We start from the raw sequence: 18,605 nt of genomic DNA on the forward strand, positions 1-18,605 counted from the left end.
TAATACTACCCCTATGTACAAGAATATAACTACTATAATACTGCTCCTATGTACAAGAATATAACTACTATAATACTGCTCCTATGTACAAGAATATAACTACTATAATACTACCTCCTATGTACAAGAATATAACTACTATAATACTACCCCTATGTACAAGAATATAACTACTATAATAGTACTATGTACAAGAATATAACTACTATAATACTGCTCCTATGTAAAAGAATATAACTACTATAATACTACTCCTATGTACAAGAATATAACTACTATAATACTACTCCTATATACAAGAATATAACTACTATAATACTGCTCCTATGTACAAGAATATAACTACTATAATACTACTCCTATGTACAAGAATATAACTACTATAATACTACTCCTATATACAAGAATATAACTACTATAATACTGCTCCTATGTACAAGAATATAACTACTATAATACTACCTCCTATGTACAAGAATATAACTACTATAATACTACCTCCTATGTACAAGAATATAACTACTATAATACTGCTCCTATGTACAAGAATATAACTACTATAATACTACTCCTATGTAAAACAATATAACTACTATAATACTACTCCTATGTACAAGAATATAACTACTATAATACTACTCATATATACAAGAATATAACTACTATAATACTGCTCCTATGTACAAGAATATAACTACTATAATACTGCTCCTATGTACAAGAATATAACTACTATAATACTACTCCTATGTACAAGAATATAACTACTACAATACTGCTCCTATGTACAAGAATATAACTACTATAATACTACTATGTACAAGAATATAACTACTATAATACTACCTCCTATGTACAAGAATATAACTACTACAATACTGCTCCTATGTACAAGAATATAACTACTATAATACTACTCCTATGTACAAGAATATAACTACTATAATACTACTCCTATGTACAAGAATATAACTATTATAATACTGCTCCTATGTACAAGAATATAACTACTATAATACTGCCCCTATGTACAAGAATATAACTACTATAATACTGCCCCCTATATACAAGAATATAACTACTATAATACTACCTCCTATGTACAAGAATATAACTACTATAATACTACCCCTATGTACAAGAATATAACTACTATAATACTACTCCTATGTACAAGAATATAACTACTATAATACTGCTCCTATGTACAAGAATATAACTACTATAATACTACTCCTATGTAAAAGAATATAACTACTATAATACTACTCCTATGTACAAGAATATAACTACTATAATACTACTCCTATATACAAGAATATAACTACTATAATACTGCTCCTATGTACAAGAATATAACTACTATAATACTACTATGTACAAGAATATAACTACTATAATACTACCTCCTATGTACAAGAATATAACTACTATAATACTGCTCCTATGTACAAGAATATAACTACTATAATACTACCTCCTATGTACAAGAATATAACTACTATAATACTACCCCTATGTACAAGAATATAACTACTATAATACTGCTCCTATGTACAAGAATATAACTACTATAATACTACTCCTATGTAAAAGAATATAACTACTATAATACTACTCCTATGTACAAGAATATAACTACTATAATACTACTCCTATATACAAGAATATAACTACTATAATACTGCTCCTATGTACAAGAATATAACTACTATAATACTACTCCTATGTACAAGAATATAACTACTATAATACTACTCCTATATACAAGAATATAACTACTATAATACTGCTCCTATGTACAAGAATATAACTACTATAATACTACCTCCTATGTACAAGAATATAACTACTATAATACTACTCCTATGTACAAGAATATAACTACTATAATACTGCTCCTATGTACAAGAATATAACTACTATAATACTGCTCCTATGTACAAGAATATAACTACTATAATACTACTCCTATGTACAAGAATATAACTACTATAATACTACCTCCTATGTACAAGAATATAACTACTATAATACTGCTCCTATGTACAAGAATATAACTACTATAATACTACTCCTATGTAAAACAATATAACTACTATAATACTACTCCTATGTACAAGAATATAACTACTATAATACTACTCATATATACAAGAATATAACTACTATAATACTGCTCCTATGTACAAGAATATAACTACTATAATACTGCTCCTATGTACAAGAATATAACTACTATAATACTACTCCTATGTACAAGAATATAACTACTATAATACTACTATGTACAAGAATATAACTACTATAATACTACCTCCTATGTACAAGAATATAACTACTACAATACTGCTCCTATGTACAAGAATATAACTACTATAATACTACTCCTATGTACAAGAATATAACTACTATAATACTACTCCTATGTACAAGAATATAACTATTATAATACTGCTCCTATGTACAAGAATATAACTACTATAATACTGCTCCTATGTACAAGAATATAACTACTATAATAGTACTATGTACAAGAATATAACTACTATAATACTACTCCTATGTACAAGAATATAACTACTATAATACTGCTCCTATGTACAAGAATATAACTACTATAATACTGCTCCTATGTACAAGAATATAACTACTATAATACTGCTCCTATGTACAAGAATATAACTACTATAATACTACCTCCTATGTACAAGAATATAACTACTATAATACTACCCCTATGTACAAGAATATAACTACTATAATACTGCTCCTATGTACAAGAATATAACTACTATAATACTACTCCTATGTAAAAGAATATAACTACTATAATACTACTCCTATGTACAAGAATATAACTACTATAATACTACTCCTATATACAAGAATATAACTACTATAATACTGCTCCTATGTACAAGAATATAACTACTATAATACTACTCCTATGTACAAGAATATAACTACTATAATACTGCTCCTATGTACAAGAATATAACTACTACAATACTGCTCCTATGTACAAGAATATAACTACTATAATACTACTCCTATGTACAAGAATATAACTACTATAATACTGCTCCTATGTACAAGAATATAACTACTATAATAGTACTATGTACAAGAATATAACTACTATAATACTACTCCTATGTAAAAGAATATAACTACTATAATACTACTCCTATGTACAAGAATATAACTACTATAATACTACTCATATATACAAGAATATAACTACTATAATACTGCTCCTATGTACAAGAATATAACTACTATAATACTGCTCCTATGTACAAGAATATAACTACTATAATACTACTCCTATGTACAAGAATATAACTACTATAATACTACTATGTACAAGAATATAACTACTATAATACTACCTCCTATGTACAAGAATATAACTACTACAATACTGCTCCTATGTACAAGAATATAACTACTATAATACTACTCCTATGTACAAGAATATAACTACTATAATACTACTCCTATGTACAAGAATATAACTATTATAATACTGCTCCTATGTACAAGAATATAACTACTATAATACTGCTCCTATGTACAAGAATATAACTACTATAATAGTACTATGTACAAGAATATAACTACTATAATACTACTCCTATGTACAAGAATATAACTACTATAATACTGCTCCTATGTACAAGAATATAACTACTATAATACTGCTCCTATGTACAAGAATATAACTACTATAATACTGCTCCTATGTACAAGAATATAACTACTATAATACTACCTCCTATGTACAAGAATATAACTACTATAATACTACCCCTATGTACAAGAATATAACTACTATAATACTACTCCTATGTACAAGAATATAACTACTATAATACTGCTCCTATGTACAAGAATATAACTACTATAATACTACTCCTATGTAAAAGAATATAACTACTATAATACTACTCCTATGTACAAGAATATAACTACTATAATACTACTCCTATATACAAGAATATAACTACTATAATACTGCTCCTATGTACAAGAATATAACTACTATAATACTACTATGTACAAGAATATAACTACTATAATACTACCTCCTATGTACAAGAATATAACTACTATAATACTGCTCCTATGTACAAGAATATAACTACTACAATACTGCTCCTATGTACAAGAATATAACTACTATAATACTACTCCTATGTACAAGAATATAACTACTATAATACTACTCCTATGTACAAGAATATAACTACTATAATACTGCTCCTATGTACAAGAATATAACTACTATAATACTGCTCCTATGTACAAGAATATAACTACTATAATACTACTCCTATGTACAAGAATATAACTACTATAATACTACTCCTATGTACAAGAATATAACTACTATAATACTGCTCCTATGTACAAGAATATAACTACTATAATACTACTCCTATGTACAAGAATATAACTGCTATAATAGTACTATGTACAAGAATATAACTACTATAATACTGCCCCTATGTAGAAGAATATAACCAATGTAATAGGGCTCCTTCTGTAATTCACACATGCAGAGATATACATTGTATACACACATTTGGTGGTAGCATAGATGTATATACTGTATATATTTTGCACTTAGGACATTTTCCTTGCACTGAACCTCTGGAGATAACAATACACAGATTTGAGCCAAATTCCTGTAGTAGACAGAGTGTGTATTGCTGGGAGTAGTTCCTGCGTTGCGCTCGGGTCCTCTCTGCTGCAGATTTCTGGGCTGTTGAGGAAATGTCCGGCAGGGTCTGATATAAATGAAGCGAGTTTTACAGAAAAGAAATAATCTCCAAGAATCTGTCACTTGTAAAACCTCCTGAAAGTGCACGGAGAGGAGCCGACATCCTGAGTTCTAGGAAATCTCTGCGGGGGATCAGATACAATGTCACATCATCAGTGCGGAGAATCTCCTTGTTACATTGTTACCGGCAGAGTCTAATGTTTAGATCACATGTACAATAATACCGTATATATCAGCCCATGGCAAGTTCCTATACAACATAAGAGGACTGGCGTAGGTAATATTGGCCCCTGCATAGGGAATGTATGCAAAACTCTGTCTAGTCCACTTGACTACAAAATAGACTGCCCATCAGTACACCCACTGGACTGCCCAAATGGTCCCTCACTGGACTGCCCACCCAACTAGTCACTCAGCTCTACTTCTGACCACCCAACGAGCTTCCCCCCACTGGGCTGACCACCCACTGAACTGTCCCCCCACTGGACTGACTACCCACTGGACTGACCAACAGGACTGTCCCCCTGGCCACCTAGTGTACTTACCACCCACTGAACTGTCCACCCACTGGACTGTCCATCTGACCACTTACTGAATTGCCCCCCTGACCACCCATTAAACTGCCCACCTGACCACCAACAGGACTGCCCCCCTACCACTTAGTGAACAGTCCACCTGACCACCTACTCTACTGACCACCAGGACTGCCCCCCTGACCACCCACTGAACTGTCCACCTGACCACCTACTCTACTGACCACCAGGACTGCCCCCCTACCACTTAGTGAACAGTCCACCTGACCACCTTCTGTACTGACCACCCATTGTACTCCCCACCTGACCACCAACAGGACTGCCCCCTACCACCTACCATGTGTCTACTCACTAACCTGTCCCCTTGACCACCCTTTGTACTGCCCATTTGATCACCCATGTGACCACCCATGAACGGTCCACCTAACCACCCATTGTACTGCCCATGCGGCCACCAACTGGACCATCCACCTGACCACCCCTGTACCGCACTATCATGCCAGACTATTTTTACTGCATGCTCAATTGTTTCCCTACAATCGGGATTGTCAAGGACTAGAAAAACATGGCTGCTTGCTTCCAAAAACAGCACCCCACTCACCACCAGGTTGTATTTGGTATTACAACTTAGTCCTTTTCACTTCAGTGGAGCTGCTCTGCAATACCAGACACAACCTGTCCACAGGGGTGTCGCTGTTTCCTGTTGAAACAAGCTCTGTCCTCATTTCTTTCATTGGAATACCCCTTTAATAGTGGGCCTGTAGAGCTGGAGGCCGGTCCCTGACTTTATCTGCCGGGGTCCGCTCAGTTTTAACTATCGCATTCCCAGAGATAAGCGCGGCTCTCCGGAGACGTCTTAGGAAGTTCGACTCTTGGAATGTAAAGTCCGTCCTCAATGGAAATATTTACCATTCCTCAACTGCGGAGAGATAACTCCCAACATCTGCTGAGTACAACCCCCACCCGGGGACATCAAAGGGTCCGAAGATAAACACGGCCCACAGGAATGCGCTTTATGTCTTGCTGTGATCTTGTAGGGTCGAGGCTTCTCCCTGTGAACCCCATAAAATACCAATGACGCAGAACTCCACAGCAAGATGAACACCATTGCGGCAGATCCTTCTGGAGGACCCGGCACATGCATGATTTCAATGGGGACCCCTGTAATACTTCAATTGCCCTCTGGTGGTGCTGCAGGAAAATTAAACACCTATTACCAGATCATAGAAGATCGCTGGAGGTCCCTGTTGAGGGACACATGGCGGTCAACTTATCATCTGGGGGACATTGTAACCTAAAAGCATTGTCCCTTTAACTAACCCATGCCCCTTTTTCTATAATTTCAGAAAAATTAAGAACTTAAAGGGATTGTCCAGATTTAGAAAATGGGGATTTCGTTTGGTAGAGGCCAGAATGGAGTGGTTAAAAATAGGTTTCCCCTGGCCTGGTGTGGCTCCAGTAGGTGGCGCTGTCTGGGTTTCAGATAGTAAATTGTTTTTGATAAAGAAGACCACAACACAACCTAACCCTTGATCTCCAGGGGGCCCCAGGTCATTGTGAGGGTTGTGTTAAAGCCAAATCTGCCCCTGTATGGGCACCCCGCCATATGTGAGCAGCCACATCCATACGTGGCCAATGTACTGCATCACTGACGGCAGTGGTGACTATATCCTGGGGGTATACTGCAAATTATAGCAATGCCAACATCGGGGTAGTAAGAGGCTGGGGCACCACTAGCACCCCCAGAATTTTCACTCACTTTGTGACTACCCCTTTAAATCCCATCCACACACATGCAATAGTCAGCCTGTATACCGAGCATCCTGATGGGAACATATGTAACCCCAGCGCGAGACACATGATTGTATTATGCAACTCCATCTGCCTCTGCAATGTTCGCGGGGCCTCATGTGAAGCAGATGTCTCTCCAGCCATTAGCACGGACTCCCACCGCTTTGGTCACGGGGATTTTTCTTCCATCCTTTGGAGGATTTGCCAAACATACAATGTATTGAAGATCGGGGCTGTGATAGATTAGCCGGGCCGCGCTCTCTATCTGGAACCTGAGCCGCGCTGGTTGCAATTTGTTAATAACCACATTTAAGGAAAACACAAAGCAGAGAACGAAGTTGCAAAGAACTTCTGTAGGAAACGACGGCGGGGAAGGGCCAAGGGTTTGGACGCCGCGTCTACTGATTTGTTCGGGTTGCTTAAGAAACCAAAGAGAAGGTGCGAAAAATGTGGGGAAAGCCACTGATGACGTTGGATGGACTAGATTAGTGATAGGAGGTTAAAGGTAAAGGTTTATGAACCTTAAAGGGGTATTTCCATCTAAACAATGGACCGCCATTGCAATTGATGAGGGTCCAACTTCTCAGACCTCCACTAATAAGGAGAACAGGGATGTTGATGGGGTGGGTCTGACCAATTGGACCACCACCGATCTGCAAGTTATCCCATATAGAGAGTAGGTTGGCCTATAGTAGTGGTATAAACAAGGAAGATTTCCAGATTTGCCACCATATTAAAAGGGTTATCCTGCATGCACAGGGGTCTGGATCCCATTGTGTCACCTAACTGGTTCGACTTTGGGCTACTCATGATGATGTTTTCCAGGTGATCCCTGGTTTTCATCCTTGGGGTTCAGACTTCGCTGTAGGCCATCACCAGGTCACTACCTTCAGGAATAGTCCTAGAGTTGGTGACCTCTGGGATAACCCAAGAAGTGTTGAGAGACACCAATACATTACACCGAGGGATCGGGCAGAAGAGTGTTTGGGTATGGGGCGAGGTCAGGGCTATCAGGAAACATTCAGAGTCAGCAATCCAGGCAACAGGTTGGGAGGTCAGGAACAAGCCGGGGTCAGACACAGGTAAAACAAGGATCAGGAAGCAGGAACGGAGTGACGGACAAGACAGGGTCAACTACAGCTAGTCAGACAAAACACAAGTCAAGCACACATTTTCAGCACACCAGAAGGCTAAGAACTTATATTGCTCAGGTGGGAGGAAGTTCCTTTTATAACGGGGGGAAAAAGGAGATTCAACGGGGACACAAGTCTGGGGTGCCCTTTGGGTACTCACAGCATAGGAGGAAGAAGAAGGATGCAGCTTGTCAGGGTTTGATGGTAACTGCCTGGTCAGGGCCAGTAGAAAAGGTAGGCATTGATAACCACGAGCTGCCAGAGTACACACAGTAGATGGTGACAAATGTATCATAGTGGACGCCCCACTGGTCACTAGGATGGGGGTCTCAAGCCACCAGCTCTATAGACTTTGAATGGAATGGCAGCATATAACCACCATTTAGAAACCCAATCCATGGGACGTTCCACCTACCAATAATGGGAAATGAAGTGGGCAGCACTAAAAGGGGTTACTCCTTTTGGCCACTAACTCAGTGAGTTAGTGGATGTGATAGTAGGGACCAAAGAGGAGAGCTTCCAAGCTTCCTCCAACAGTCTGCACCATCCATGACCTATTGGAATAGTTGACATATCACATTTCTGGGAAACATATGGCCTTATGGATACTCCGTTCCATACATGACATTCTCATGGACATTCTCACTTCTTACTCTTTTACTGTCATTGAGAATTTTTTTCAGAAAATTTGATTTTGGTGTGAATGGGCCTAAGCTTTTATGTTCCCCACATGGCATTAGAGATAGACCAAGACTTACCGAACTATACTGTACCGTACGTGTGGTGCCTTAGTATCAAACATCATCAGATGTCCCACAAGCTCCACTAGAACTTCATTGTGACATCTGATTCGTGCCATATTGTAATGGGGTGAAAGGTTTTTAGATAGGATTGGCGCACAAAATTTCCATTGAACATCGAAGTCATGGACCTTGGCCAAAAATTTCCATGTCCTATCCTAACTTCTATACTATGATTCTGTATCTCATGCCATGTTTCACCTACTAATATTTTTCTACGTCTTCTCTCCTCCTCAGGTAAATATGGTGGCGCACTGTCATAACAAATCTTTGCAAGACATTCCACTGGGACTTCCCCCAAACATCAATGTACTCTACATGTCCAAGAATGACCTTCGAAACCTCACCAGGACCCCATTGACTTTTTACTCCTTCATAGAGATCCTTGATCTAAGCAGCAACAAAATACGATATATCCAACCGGACACGTTTGAGGAGATGGTTCATCTGAAAGAAATCAATCTTTCTGACAACTACTTGGACAAATTTGTGAGCTACAGGTTACCAGGTATAGGACTCTTACCCAATGTCCGAACGTTGGATCTGTCAAGGAATAGCTTGTACACAGATATGATCGGATACTTCCTAGACAAAGCTCCTCATCTCCGTGACCTTTCTCTGGCAGAAAACAGCATCACAATGATTTCTCCAGAAATGTTTTCGGGTAGCCCATCTCTAGAAGAACTTGACCTTCACAACAATATCATCATGGACATTGAGGAAGGCTCTTTTGAAGACCTTCTGCATCTCAAAAAAATTAACCTTGCCATGAATTCCATCACCTGCATCTCACAATTTAACCTCCGACAACTCGAAAGTCTTAATCTCAGCAAGAACAGCCTACAATCGTTCTACACCTCAGAATCCAATGAAGAATATCAACTAAGAAACGTTGACCTCAGTGACAACAAACTAGTACGATTTCCGGTTTTCCCAAATGTCAACAATATTATATACCTGAACCTCTCCATGAACCTCATCCGGTTCGGAGACGAGACATCTCAGAAGGAATATAGTTGGTTGGAAGAGGACGGTGGGAGAAATGCCAGTATGGTCAACTTACTGAAACTCACCCATCTAGACTTGAGTTACAATAACATCCAGTCCATCACGGAAGACATCTTCACCACCATGCCGATGCTGAAATTCGTCAACCTGAGCAGAAATTGCCTTCAGTCTTTTCAGTTTGGAGACATGGTTAAACTGAAATGGTTGGAGGTATTTGACTTGAGTGAAAATTTAATACAGAACATGTCCCTGGGACCAGGCTCACTACCGTCTTTAGAAGTTCTTCACTTACAAAATAACCAACTCCAGGTGGTTGAGTCTAGGACCTTCCAACATCTTCCAAGCATCGCCTTCATCAACCTCCAGAACAACAATGTTGACTTGTGTGGCATGAACTTGGAAGCAGCAAGACAAAAACTGGGGAACCACGCCTGTTTATTCTTTTATAAGATTCCGACTCTACTATATTTAAACCTCCGACAAAATATGTTGGAAACCCTACCACCATATGCGTTCTATGGCACGCCCTTGACGTTTCTTGATGTCTCGATGAACCTTGGCCTTACCATTAAACCAAATGCCATGAAGGGATTGGAAAGTTCTCTTGAGGTTCTACACATTGAAGATAATTCTCTCCTTCAGTTGAATGTTGACTTGCCTTGTTTAGTCCAACTCAGGTATCTAAACCTTTCTGGAAACCAATTGTCGTGGCTTCCTCCTTGGAACAAAAATTGTCGTTTGGAGATACTTGACTTAAGTAACAACAGCTTCAGCAAACTGAAGGATAGTAATATCCCCATCTTGGAAAACACTTTAAAAACTCTTTCTGTATACGGAAACCCTCTAAGCTGTTGCGGAAATTCTTGGATCACCCATATGGTCAGAAGGAACATGGCGAACATCGTAGATCTAGATGCCACCATGTGTCAGAACTCTAATGGTGAACGGGTAGAGATACTTCAAGGTCAGAACGATTCTGACAACTGTGAAGAGAAGGACATGGAGGAAATCAATATAGTCATCATTATAACCATAGTCCTGGTCTTACTGGTCTTTGCCATCGGTGTTGGATTTTTGGGTTTTTATTGCAAACAAAAAGTTAACCAGCAATTTAAAGCTTAACAGGATGGTTCTGTTGTACCGAGCCACAGTCAAAAACTTCTAAAAAGGGCCTTACGGCAGCCACTTGGCCTTGGATTACATCTTCAGGATTGTAAATCAAATGACTTGAGACCGCTCAAAAACAATTCTGATCAAGGAATTTTTGAATGTCTTATCGGCACCATTGTTGGTGATCATCTCTGGACAGTAACAATGAACTTTTTGCATTGCTGCAGAAGCAAAGATTTTTTGGTAGATAATTCTTTATTTTGTACTTCCTATGGCAGGTTACAATATAAAGGAAATCCTTTATAATATAGAGTTGGTCTTTTTGTGTGTGTGTTTTTTTTTTTTTCATTACATTGTAAAAGATAAAACTGAAAATTGTATAATTTCTTGGGATTGTGTTTGGATATCCTATGTAACTGAGCTCTCCTCCAGTAGGACAAATGAGAACCATGAGAACCAGGTTTGGATATCCTATGTAACTGAGCTCTCCTCTAGTAGGACAAATGAGAACCATGAAAACAAGGTTTGGATATCCTATGTAACTGAGCTCTCCTCTAGTAGGACAAATGAGAACCATGAGAACCAGGTTTGGATATCCTATGTAACTGAGCTCTCCTCTAGTAGGACAAATGAGAACCATGAGAACCAGGGTTGGATATCCTATGTAACTGAGATCTCCTCCAGTAGGGCCAATGAGAACCATGAGAACCAGGTTTGGATATCCTATGTAACTGAGCTCTCCTCCAGTAGGGCCAATGAGAACCATGAGAACAAGGTTTGGATATCCTATGTAAGTGATCTTTCCTCCACTAGGACGAATGAGAACCATGAGAACCAGGTTTGGATATCCTATGTAACTGAGCTCTCCTCCAGTAGGGCGAATGAGAACCATGAGAACCAGGTTTGGATATCCTATGTAACTGAGCTCTCCTCCAGTAGGGTGAATGAGAACCAGGTTTGGATATCCTATGTAACTGAGCTCTCCTCCAGTAGGGTGAATGAAAACCATGAGAACCAGGTTTGGATATCCTATGTAACTGAGCTCTCCTCCAGAAGGACGAATGAGAACCAGGTTTGGATATCCTATGTAACTGAGCTCTCCTCCAGTAGGGTGAATGAAAACCATGAGAACCAGGTTTGGATATCTTATGTAACTGAGCTCTCCTCCAGAAGGAGGAAAACTAATAAGACTAACCAGACTTCTTTCTAGAGGGCAGCTATTTTGCATACTTTTTCCCATGGGGCATTGCCTGTAGGTAAGTCTCCATACCTCAGTTTCATCTCTTCAATGAGAACCAAGTTTTGGATACCCTAAATTAGAAATAGTTTTCCCAGTGCCCCCAAATACTGATTTATACCATGAAGATCATGCGGCAACAACACAAAAATGAACTACTCTTGTAATGCCCAATTGTCTATGTTGTAAGGTCACGTCGATCCTGTGGGGGGATTACGGTCTCCAGCAATGACTGGATTGACCACGTTTCCCTGTCCATATCAACATGCATCCCTGGAGACCAAGATACAGGGAGAAGGGATCAAGAAGTATGGCGGACCTCCCGTTTAACTTGCAATACTGATGGGAGACCTACCAAAACCAGGAAGGTAGTGATATAGGTGTAACCATTCTTCTTCAGATAATAGACTACAACAGTAAGCCAAATCTTTGCCCTGGAGGAAACTAGATATGACGTACAAGGCTTGAAGAGGAGGTAGATATTAGATTTTTTATGGTATTCTCAATTCCTGAAAATATCCTTCAGGGCTTGTCTTCTCAAAACAGCGCCACCACTCTTCATAGGCTGGATGTGGTATTGCAGTTCAGCTTCATAGAAGAAAATGGAGTTCAGTTGCAAAACCAGTGGGCACTGTCCTAAGAAGAAAGCAGCCATATTGTTCTAATCCTGGACAACCCCTTCACTTAGTAAGAGGGAGCCGTCTCCTAATTTATGGTGGTGATATTTCCATTCCTCCATGGTCTTGTGGCCTCCATCGGACCATCACAGACCTCCTAAATGATATTTATAGCACAGATCCCTCGTGTATTCGCAAACCAGAAGATAAGAGGTAATGCAAGCAAACTCCAAGATAATGTATGAGGCTTCAGAGAAGTTCTAAGATGGAGCCGGACCTTCTCTGGAAGAAACCAGAGCGTTGGCCTCCTCCTAATGTATACAAGCTTGACAGTATAATGTGAAGATGTCGGCTTGCTGGATTCGGGCCAGGTAGTGGAGCACATCTATACATCCCGGCTCTCTGGTTACATCACATTAATCTTGCAGCCTATAAATCTATGGAAGTCGGTCTTTGTGTGCAATTTTTTTTGCTGTAGACCCTTCGCTGGTGTAGACCCCTCAACTTTATATAAACCCATCTGGTTGTCTTCAGAAGACCGAGATTTATGTGGATGTGAATTATACCTCATAATGAAAGCCATAAGTCAATGCCATACACACCATAGAGGGGATGTTCCTATCTGCTATGGGCACGTGAAGAACAAGGTGGAAGACCTCAAAGGCAGTGAGAACCTAAAAATGGTTCCTCCTTGACAGACATGGAAGCACTAAATGGTTGGTAGTCATTCTGTTCATTCTCATGGGAAGACAGAAGGGGCAAGGTCGTCATGAGTGATTATGGGGCCCCCGTAGGCTAATTGTGACTGGGCCTCCCACTGTGAGGGGGGAGAAGGGGGAAAGGACTAGAAGGAATGGAAAGTGATAGCATTGGAATAATGGCCAAGAGAAGCTACAGTTCAATAGGGAGGTAGGGAAGGTAAGTGGTCCAGCCCCAAAATGAATGCCAAAACCAGATTCCAACATTAATTGTCATATGAGACCAGACCCCAAATTTGATTCCGATGCCAGAGCAGACCCTAAAATAAATTCCAACGCCAAACCAGACCCCAAAATTAATTTTGATGCCAGACTTAATAAATTCTGATGACAGGCCAGACCCAACATAAATTTCAATGTACGGCCAGGCCCCAAAATTTATTCCAGTGTTAGGATAGACCCTAAATGAATTCCAATGCCAGACCAGACCCCCAACATTAATTTCAATGCCAGACCAGTCCTCAAAATGAATTCCCATGTCACATCAGGCCCCGAAACCAATTCCTATGCTAGACTCCAAAATTAATTCACCAGTCAGACCAGACTCCAACGATAGTTCCGACACCCCATTAAATTCCAGAATTGATTCACACACCAGACCCGGGACTAGAGCAGACCCCAGACAACTATCTCCAGATCCCAGAGGTGGCGGAAGCCTGGCCCTTTCTTTTCGGTGGGCTGCCCTATGACGGACGTAACCGTCATACCGATAGTGGGTCAAGGTGGCCATGGCTGTTATGGCGATCCAGAGAGAAGTTTTTCTTAAAATTTTTTGGAAACCGCGGGCTTCAGCATCCCAAAAATTTCCGAAAAAGTATCTGTTTTTGGATGAAGACGGCATTAGACAAGATTTAATTTTAGCCTTAGAGAACAGAGCCGCGACCTTTGATTACAGAGCCGGTTTATTTTGGTTGCGTGCCCCAGACAAACATGAGCCACATTGTGTGAATGTGAAATCTCCGGTGACCGTGACATCACAACGCGGAGAGAAAAAGTCACTCCAATGGCTCCGTGATTCATGGGAAACAGTCGCGGCTAAATATAGTCAAGTGGAAATAAAAATGGAGTACGTGATTCTTCAGACTCGTCATAAAACAGGACATTCTGATTATGCAAATAACGTTGCAGCAGATGTCCCGAATCATCCGCAAGGAGCCCTGACAACAAGGGAAAGAAATGTTTTTATACAACATTCCTCCCCAAGGAGTCTTGGTTTGGGAGCGTGCGGGTTGGGAAGAGTCCCTGCCAATGGTTACTAATTCCAAATGACCCTTAGTTAACTATGAGGGAATGATTTCCACAAGATTGTGCCGCCTTGTGCACGCCGTTGCATATATTTGGACGCCCTTGTGACCTTTGATTAGTCTTTCAGATTCTCCAGTCCATTGTCTAATATTTGGCTTGTTTTGACAATGTTCCCCACTGTTGCATGATACCCTATACCTGGTTCAAATCCTCTGCACCCATGGCACCTTTCTCTATTGAAAGTGCCTGAGCAATAAGGTTCCTGGTCTCCTATTGTGTTTTCTGCTGTTACTGTGATTGTCTCTGGACTCTGCATCTTTTCTACCTATTCAGATCTTAGTTCGTTGACCCTGCCTTGACTTTTGCACTGTTTACCGTGATGAAGAGGTTCTGCCTGCCCTGACCTCAGCATGTCCTCTGGCTCTGCCTGCCCTGACCTCAGCATGGCTTCTGGCTCTGCCTGCGTTGACCTCAGAATGTCCTCTGGCTCTGCCTGCCCTGACCTCGGCATGTCCTCTGGCTCTGCCTGCCCTGACCTCGGCATGGCCTCTGGCTCTGCCTGCCCTGACCTCGGCATGGCTTCTGGCTCTGCCTGCCCTGACCTCAGCATGTCCTCTGGCTCTGCCTGCCCTGACCTCGGCATGTCCTCTAATTCTGCTTGCCCTGACCTCGGCATGTCCTCTGGCTCTGCCTGCCCTGACCTCAGCATGGCCTCTGGCTCTGCCTGCCCTCCTAGGTCGTGGGCACTTAGCTCCAATCCCTGCACGCAGGCAACATATTCTGGACCCTCTGTCTACCTATTGAGCTTTGACCTGTCTACAATGATAAACAAACTCCACCTGCCTGGACCTCGGCTTGTCCATTGACCATGTCTCTGCCTGCTCTCTTAGATTGTGTGTTGTGCTTCAGTATCTGCCCCAAGTGATTGTGCGCCGACCCTTTATTAAGATGTGAAATTCTGTTATCTGTTCCAAGCTAACCCCCCACAACTGGAAGGTGCCTGACCAATAAGGTTTCTAGCTTCGATGTTACTATCTGTATATAGATAATGACTAGGAAAAATGAAAAACAAAATTAACATAAAAATCTGGTTTATAAAGTAGGTAATTTTGGTGATACAGTCCCTTTGAAGAGGCTTCTCATCCCAGACACCCTGATCACCAAAAGTCCAGCTCTTAGAGAGGTAAGTGGTCCGCTGTCATCGCCCGGGTATTGCATCTGGTCCAGCATAAAAGGGGAAACTATAGGATACAAGCCGGACCGGGTCTATACATTCATCCCCAATGGTTCCTATTCAATGGAGTGGTACTGTACATCTAGTTGTAACATGTAGGTAATATGATCCACATTGAAACACGTTGATTTACTGGTTTTAGCCAACAGATGTTGATGCTTTACGGCAATGCGGGGTCATCTGGCGCAGGCCAATAATACTTTACAAGCAGATGTCACAAGAGTCAGATTATGGGATCGCACTAGCTTTATCTGTAGATACAAAGACCAAAAATAACAAAAAATGCAAAAAAAAAGAACATAAAAGATCCCTCGTGACCATGGTGAGAACCTATAAACACACATGAAGTAGTGTCGAGAGTCAAGGTTCCTCCATGTTCTCTATCAGTCATTAGATTGTGAGCCCACTGGAGACAGGGAGTGGTCTCTGTACAGCGCTGTGGAATATGTAGGCATCGTATAAGTATAAAATAATACCACACTCCAGAACATTGACATGGAATGTTCCGGCACAGAACGCACTTGGGTTTGGAAATCATCAGGATTGGCCACTTTACAATTGGCGACCAATGTGCTCAAAGGGAGACAAGTCCGGACAAGTCGCAGGATGTGGTCGATGGTTTAGGACACACAGGTTGGTCACAGTAGCACAAGCAACATATGGTGGGTGTTGTCTTTATGAAGAATGGCTCCTAGGACACTTTGGAGATATGGCTGTACCAATGGTCAATGACCAAATCAATGTAAGACTGAGCTGTTAGTGTACCTGTAATAAAGACTTAAAGTCTCTGGCTACAGTACACAACATAATTCCAAGAATAGGAGGAATGTTGTAGCCCACGTGGTCTACAGACCAATCTCTAGCTGTCATTGTGTCCAAGTCAAAAGCAGGACCCATCACTGAAGAGGATAGACCTCCATTCCAGGACCTATTCCCATAGAGGATAGACCTCCATTCCCAGACCCCTTACTGAAGAGAATAGACCTCCATTGCAGGTCCCATCACTGAAGAGGATAGACCTCCATTCTTGGACCCATCACTGAAGAGGATAGACCTCCATTCCAGGTCCCATCACTGAACAGGATAGTCCTCCATTCTTGGACCCATCACTGAAGAGGTTAGACCTCCATTCTTGGACCCATCACTGAAGAGGATAGACCTCCATTCCAGGTCCCATCACTGAAGAGGATAGACCTCCATTCCAGGACCCATCACTAAAGAGGATAGACCTCCATTCCAGGTCCCATCACTGAAGAGGATAGACCTCCATTCCAGGTCCCATCACTGAAGAGGATAGACCTCCATTCCAGGACCCATCACTAAAGAGGATAGACCTCCATTCCAGGTCCCATCACTGAAGAGGATAGACCTCCATTCTTGGACCCATCACTGAAGAGGATAGACCTCCATTCCAGGTCCTATCACTGAACAGGATAGTCCTCCATTCTTGGACCCATCACTGAAGAGGATAGACCTCCATTCTTGGACCCATCACTGAAGAGGATAGACCTCCATTCCAGGTCCCATCACTGAAGAGGATAGTCCTCCATTCCAGGTCCCATCACTGAAGAGGATAGACCTCCATTCTTGGACCCATCACTGAAGAGGATAGACCTCCATTCTTGGACCCATCACTGAAGAGGACAAATATCCATTTCAGCCTCCATTGCCATACACCAAAATAGTCTTTCAGATCAGTGGTGGGAGGTTAATGGACCACCTGTAGCTAGCCATTTGGCTCGAAACGTCCAATTTCACTTGCAATCCAAAGAAACATTTCTCTTCACGCCCCGCCTACCAGGAGACACAATGCTGAACACATTTCAGACTAGATGTTCTTCTCTCAGTTTTTCTAACAAGTGGTGACAACTATCATGTTGGTGAACAGGAGACATCGCACAAACATTTCACACCATAGGATCTTATTTTTGAGGTTTCATGTGATTATTAAGCTTTTATGCCCCTCCCACTTGCCACAGATTGGAGCAAGGTGCTGGAAAATGTGATAATTTGCAGATCTTAGTGACACCTCCATTTACGTAACCTTACAACGTGACCTTCTTGGTGCAGCCTATCGGTTCCCATAATGCAAGGTGTTGCACTTGATTCTGAGCCGGTAGCCTGTCCTATATCACATGACTTGGCGTTAGAACGCCATTCGCCACCTCTCTGCAGACATATATATAAGTACATGATCTGCGGAGTCCTCACTGTCCTGGATCACCTTCTGCTCAGGTTCAGAGTCTCCAATAATGGTTGTGCCTGGAAAGTAGGAAATGCTGGAACGAAGACGTTGTTTTTTCCTGTTACGTGGTGTGAGATTTTTCCCTGCGCGACCCCGGGCGCCCTC

General features: G+C 41.0%; 1 protein-coding gene across 2 annotated transcripts in view; it reads left to right on the plus strand.

Annotated features, from left to right (window-relative positions):
- LRRC32 (leucine rich repeat containing 32) overlaps window positions 1-11,400 on the plus strand; it is a 42,656-nt gene extending 31,256 nt beyond the window's left edge. For both annotated transcript variants that reach the window (XM_075262998.1, XM_075262997.1), the window contains one exon: window positions 9,284-11,400. In XM_075262998.1, the coding sequence (XP_075119099.1) occupies window positions 9,284-11,176 (1,893 nt within the window). In that variant the 3' untranslated portion in view covers window positions 11,177-11,400. The remainder of the gene's footprint in view (window positions 1-9,283) is intronic.
- The last annotated feature ends 7,205 nt before the right edge of the window (window positions 11,401-18,605 follow it).

Source organism: Leptodactylus fuscus, chromosome 2, assembly GCF_031893055.1.
Source record: "Leptodactylus fuscus isolate aLepFus1 chromosome 2, aLepFus1.hap2, whole genome shotgun sequence".
NCBI classification, from domain to species: domain Eukaryota; kingdom Metazoa; phylum Chordata; class Amphibia; order Anura; family Leptodactylidae; genus Leptodactylus; species Leptodactylus fuscus.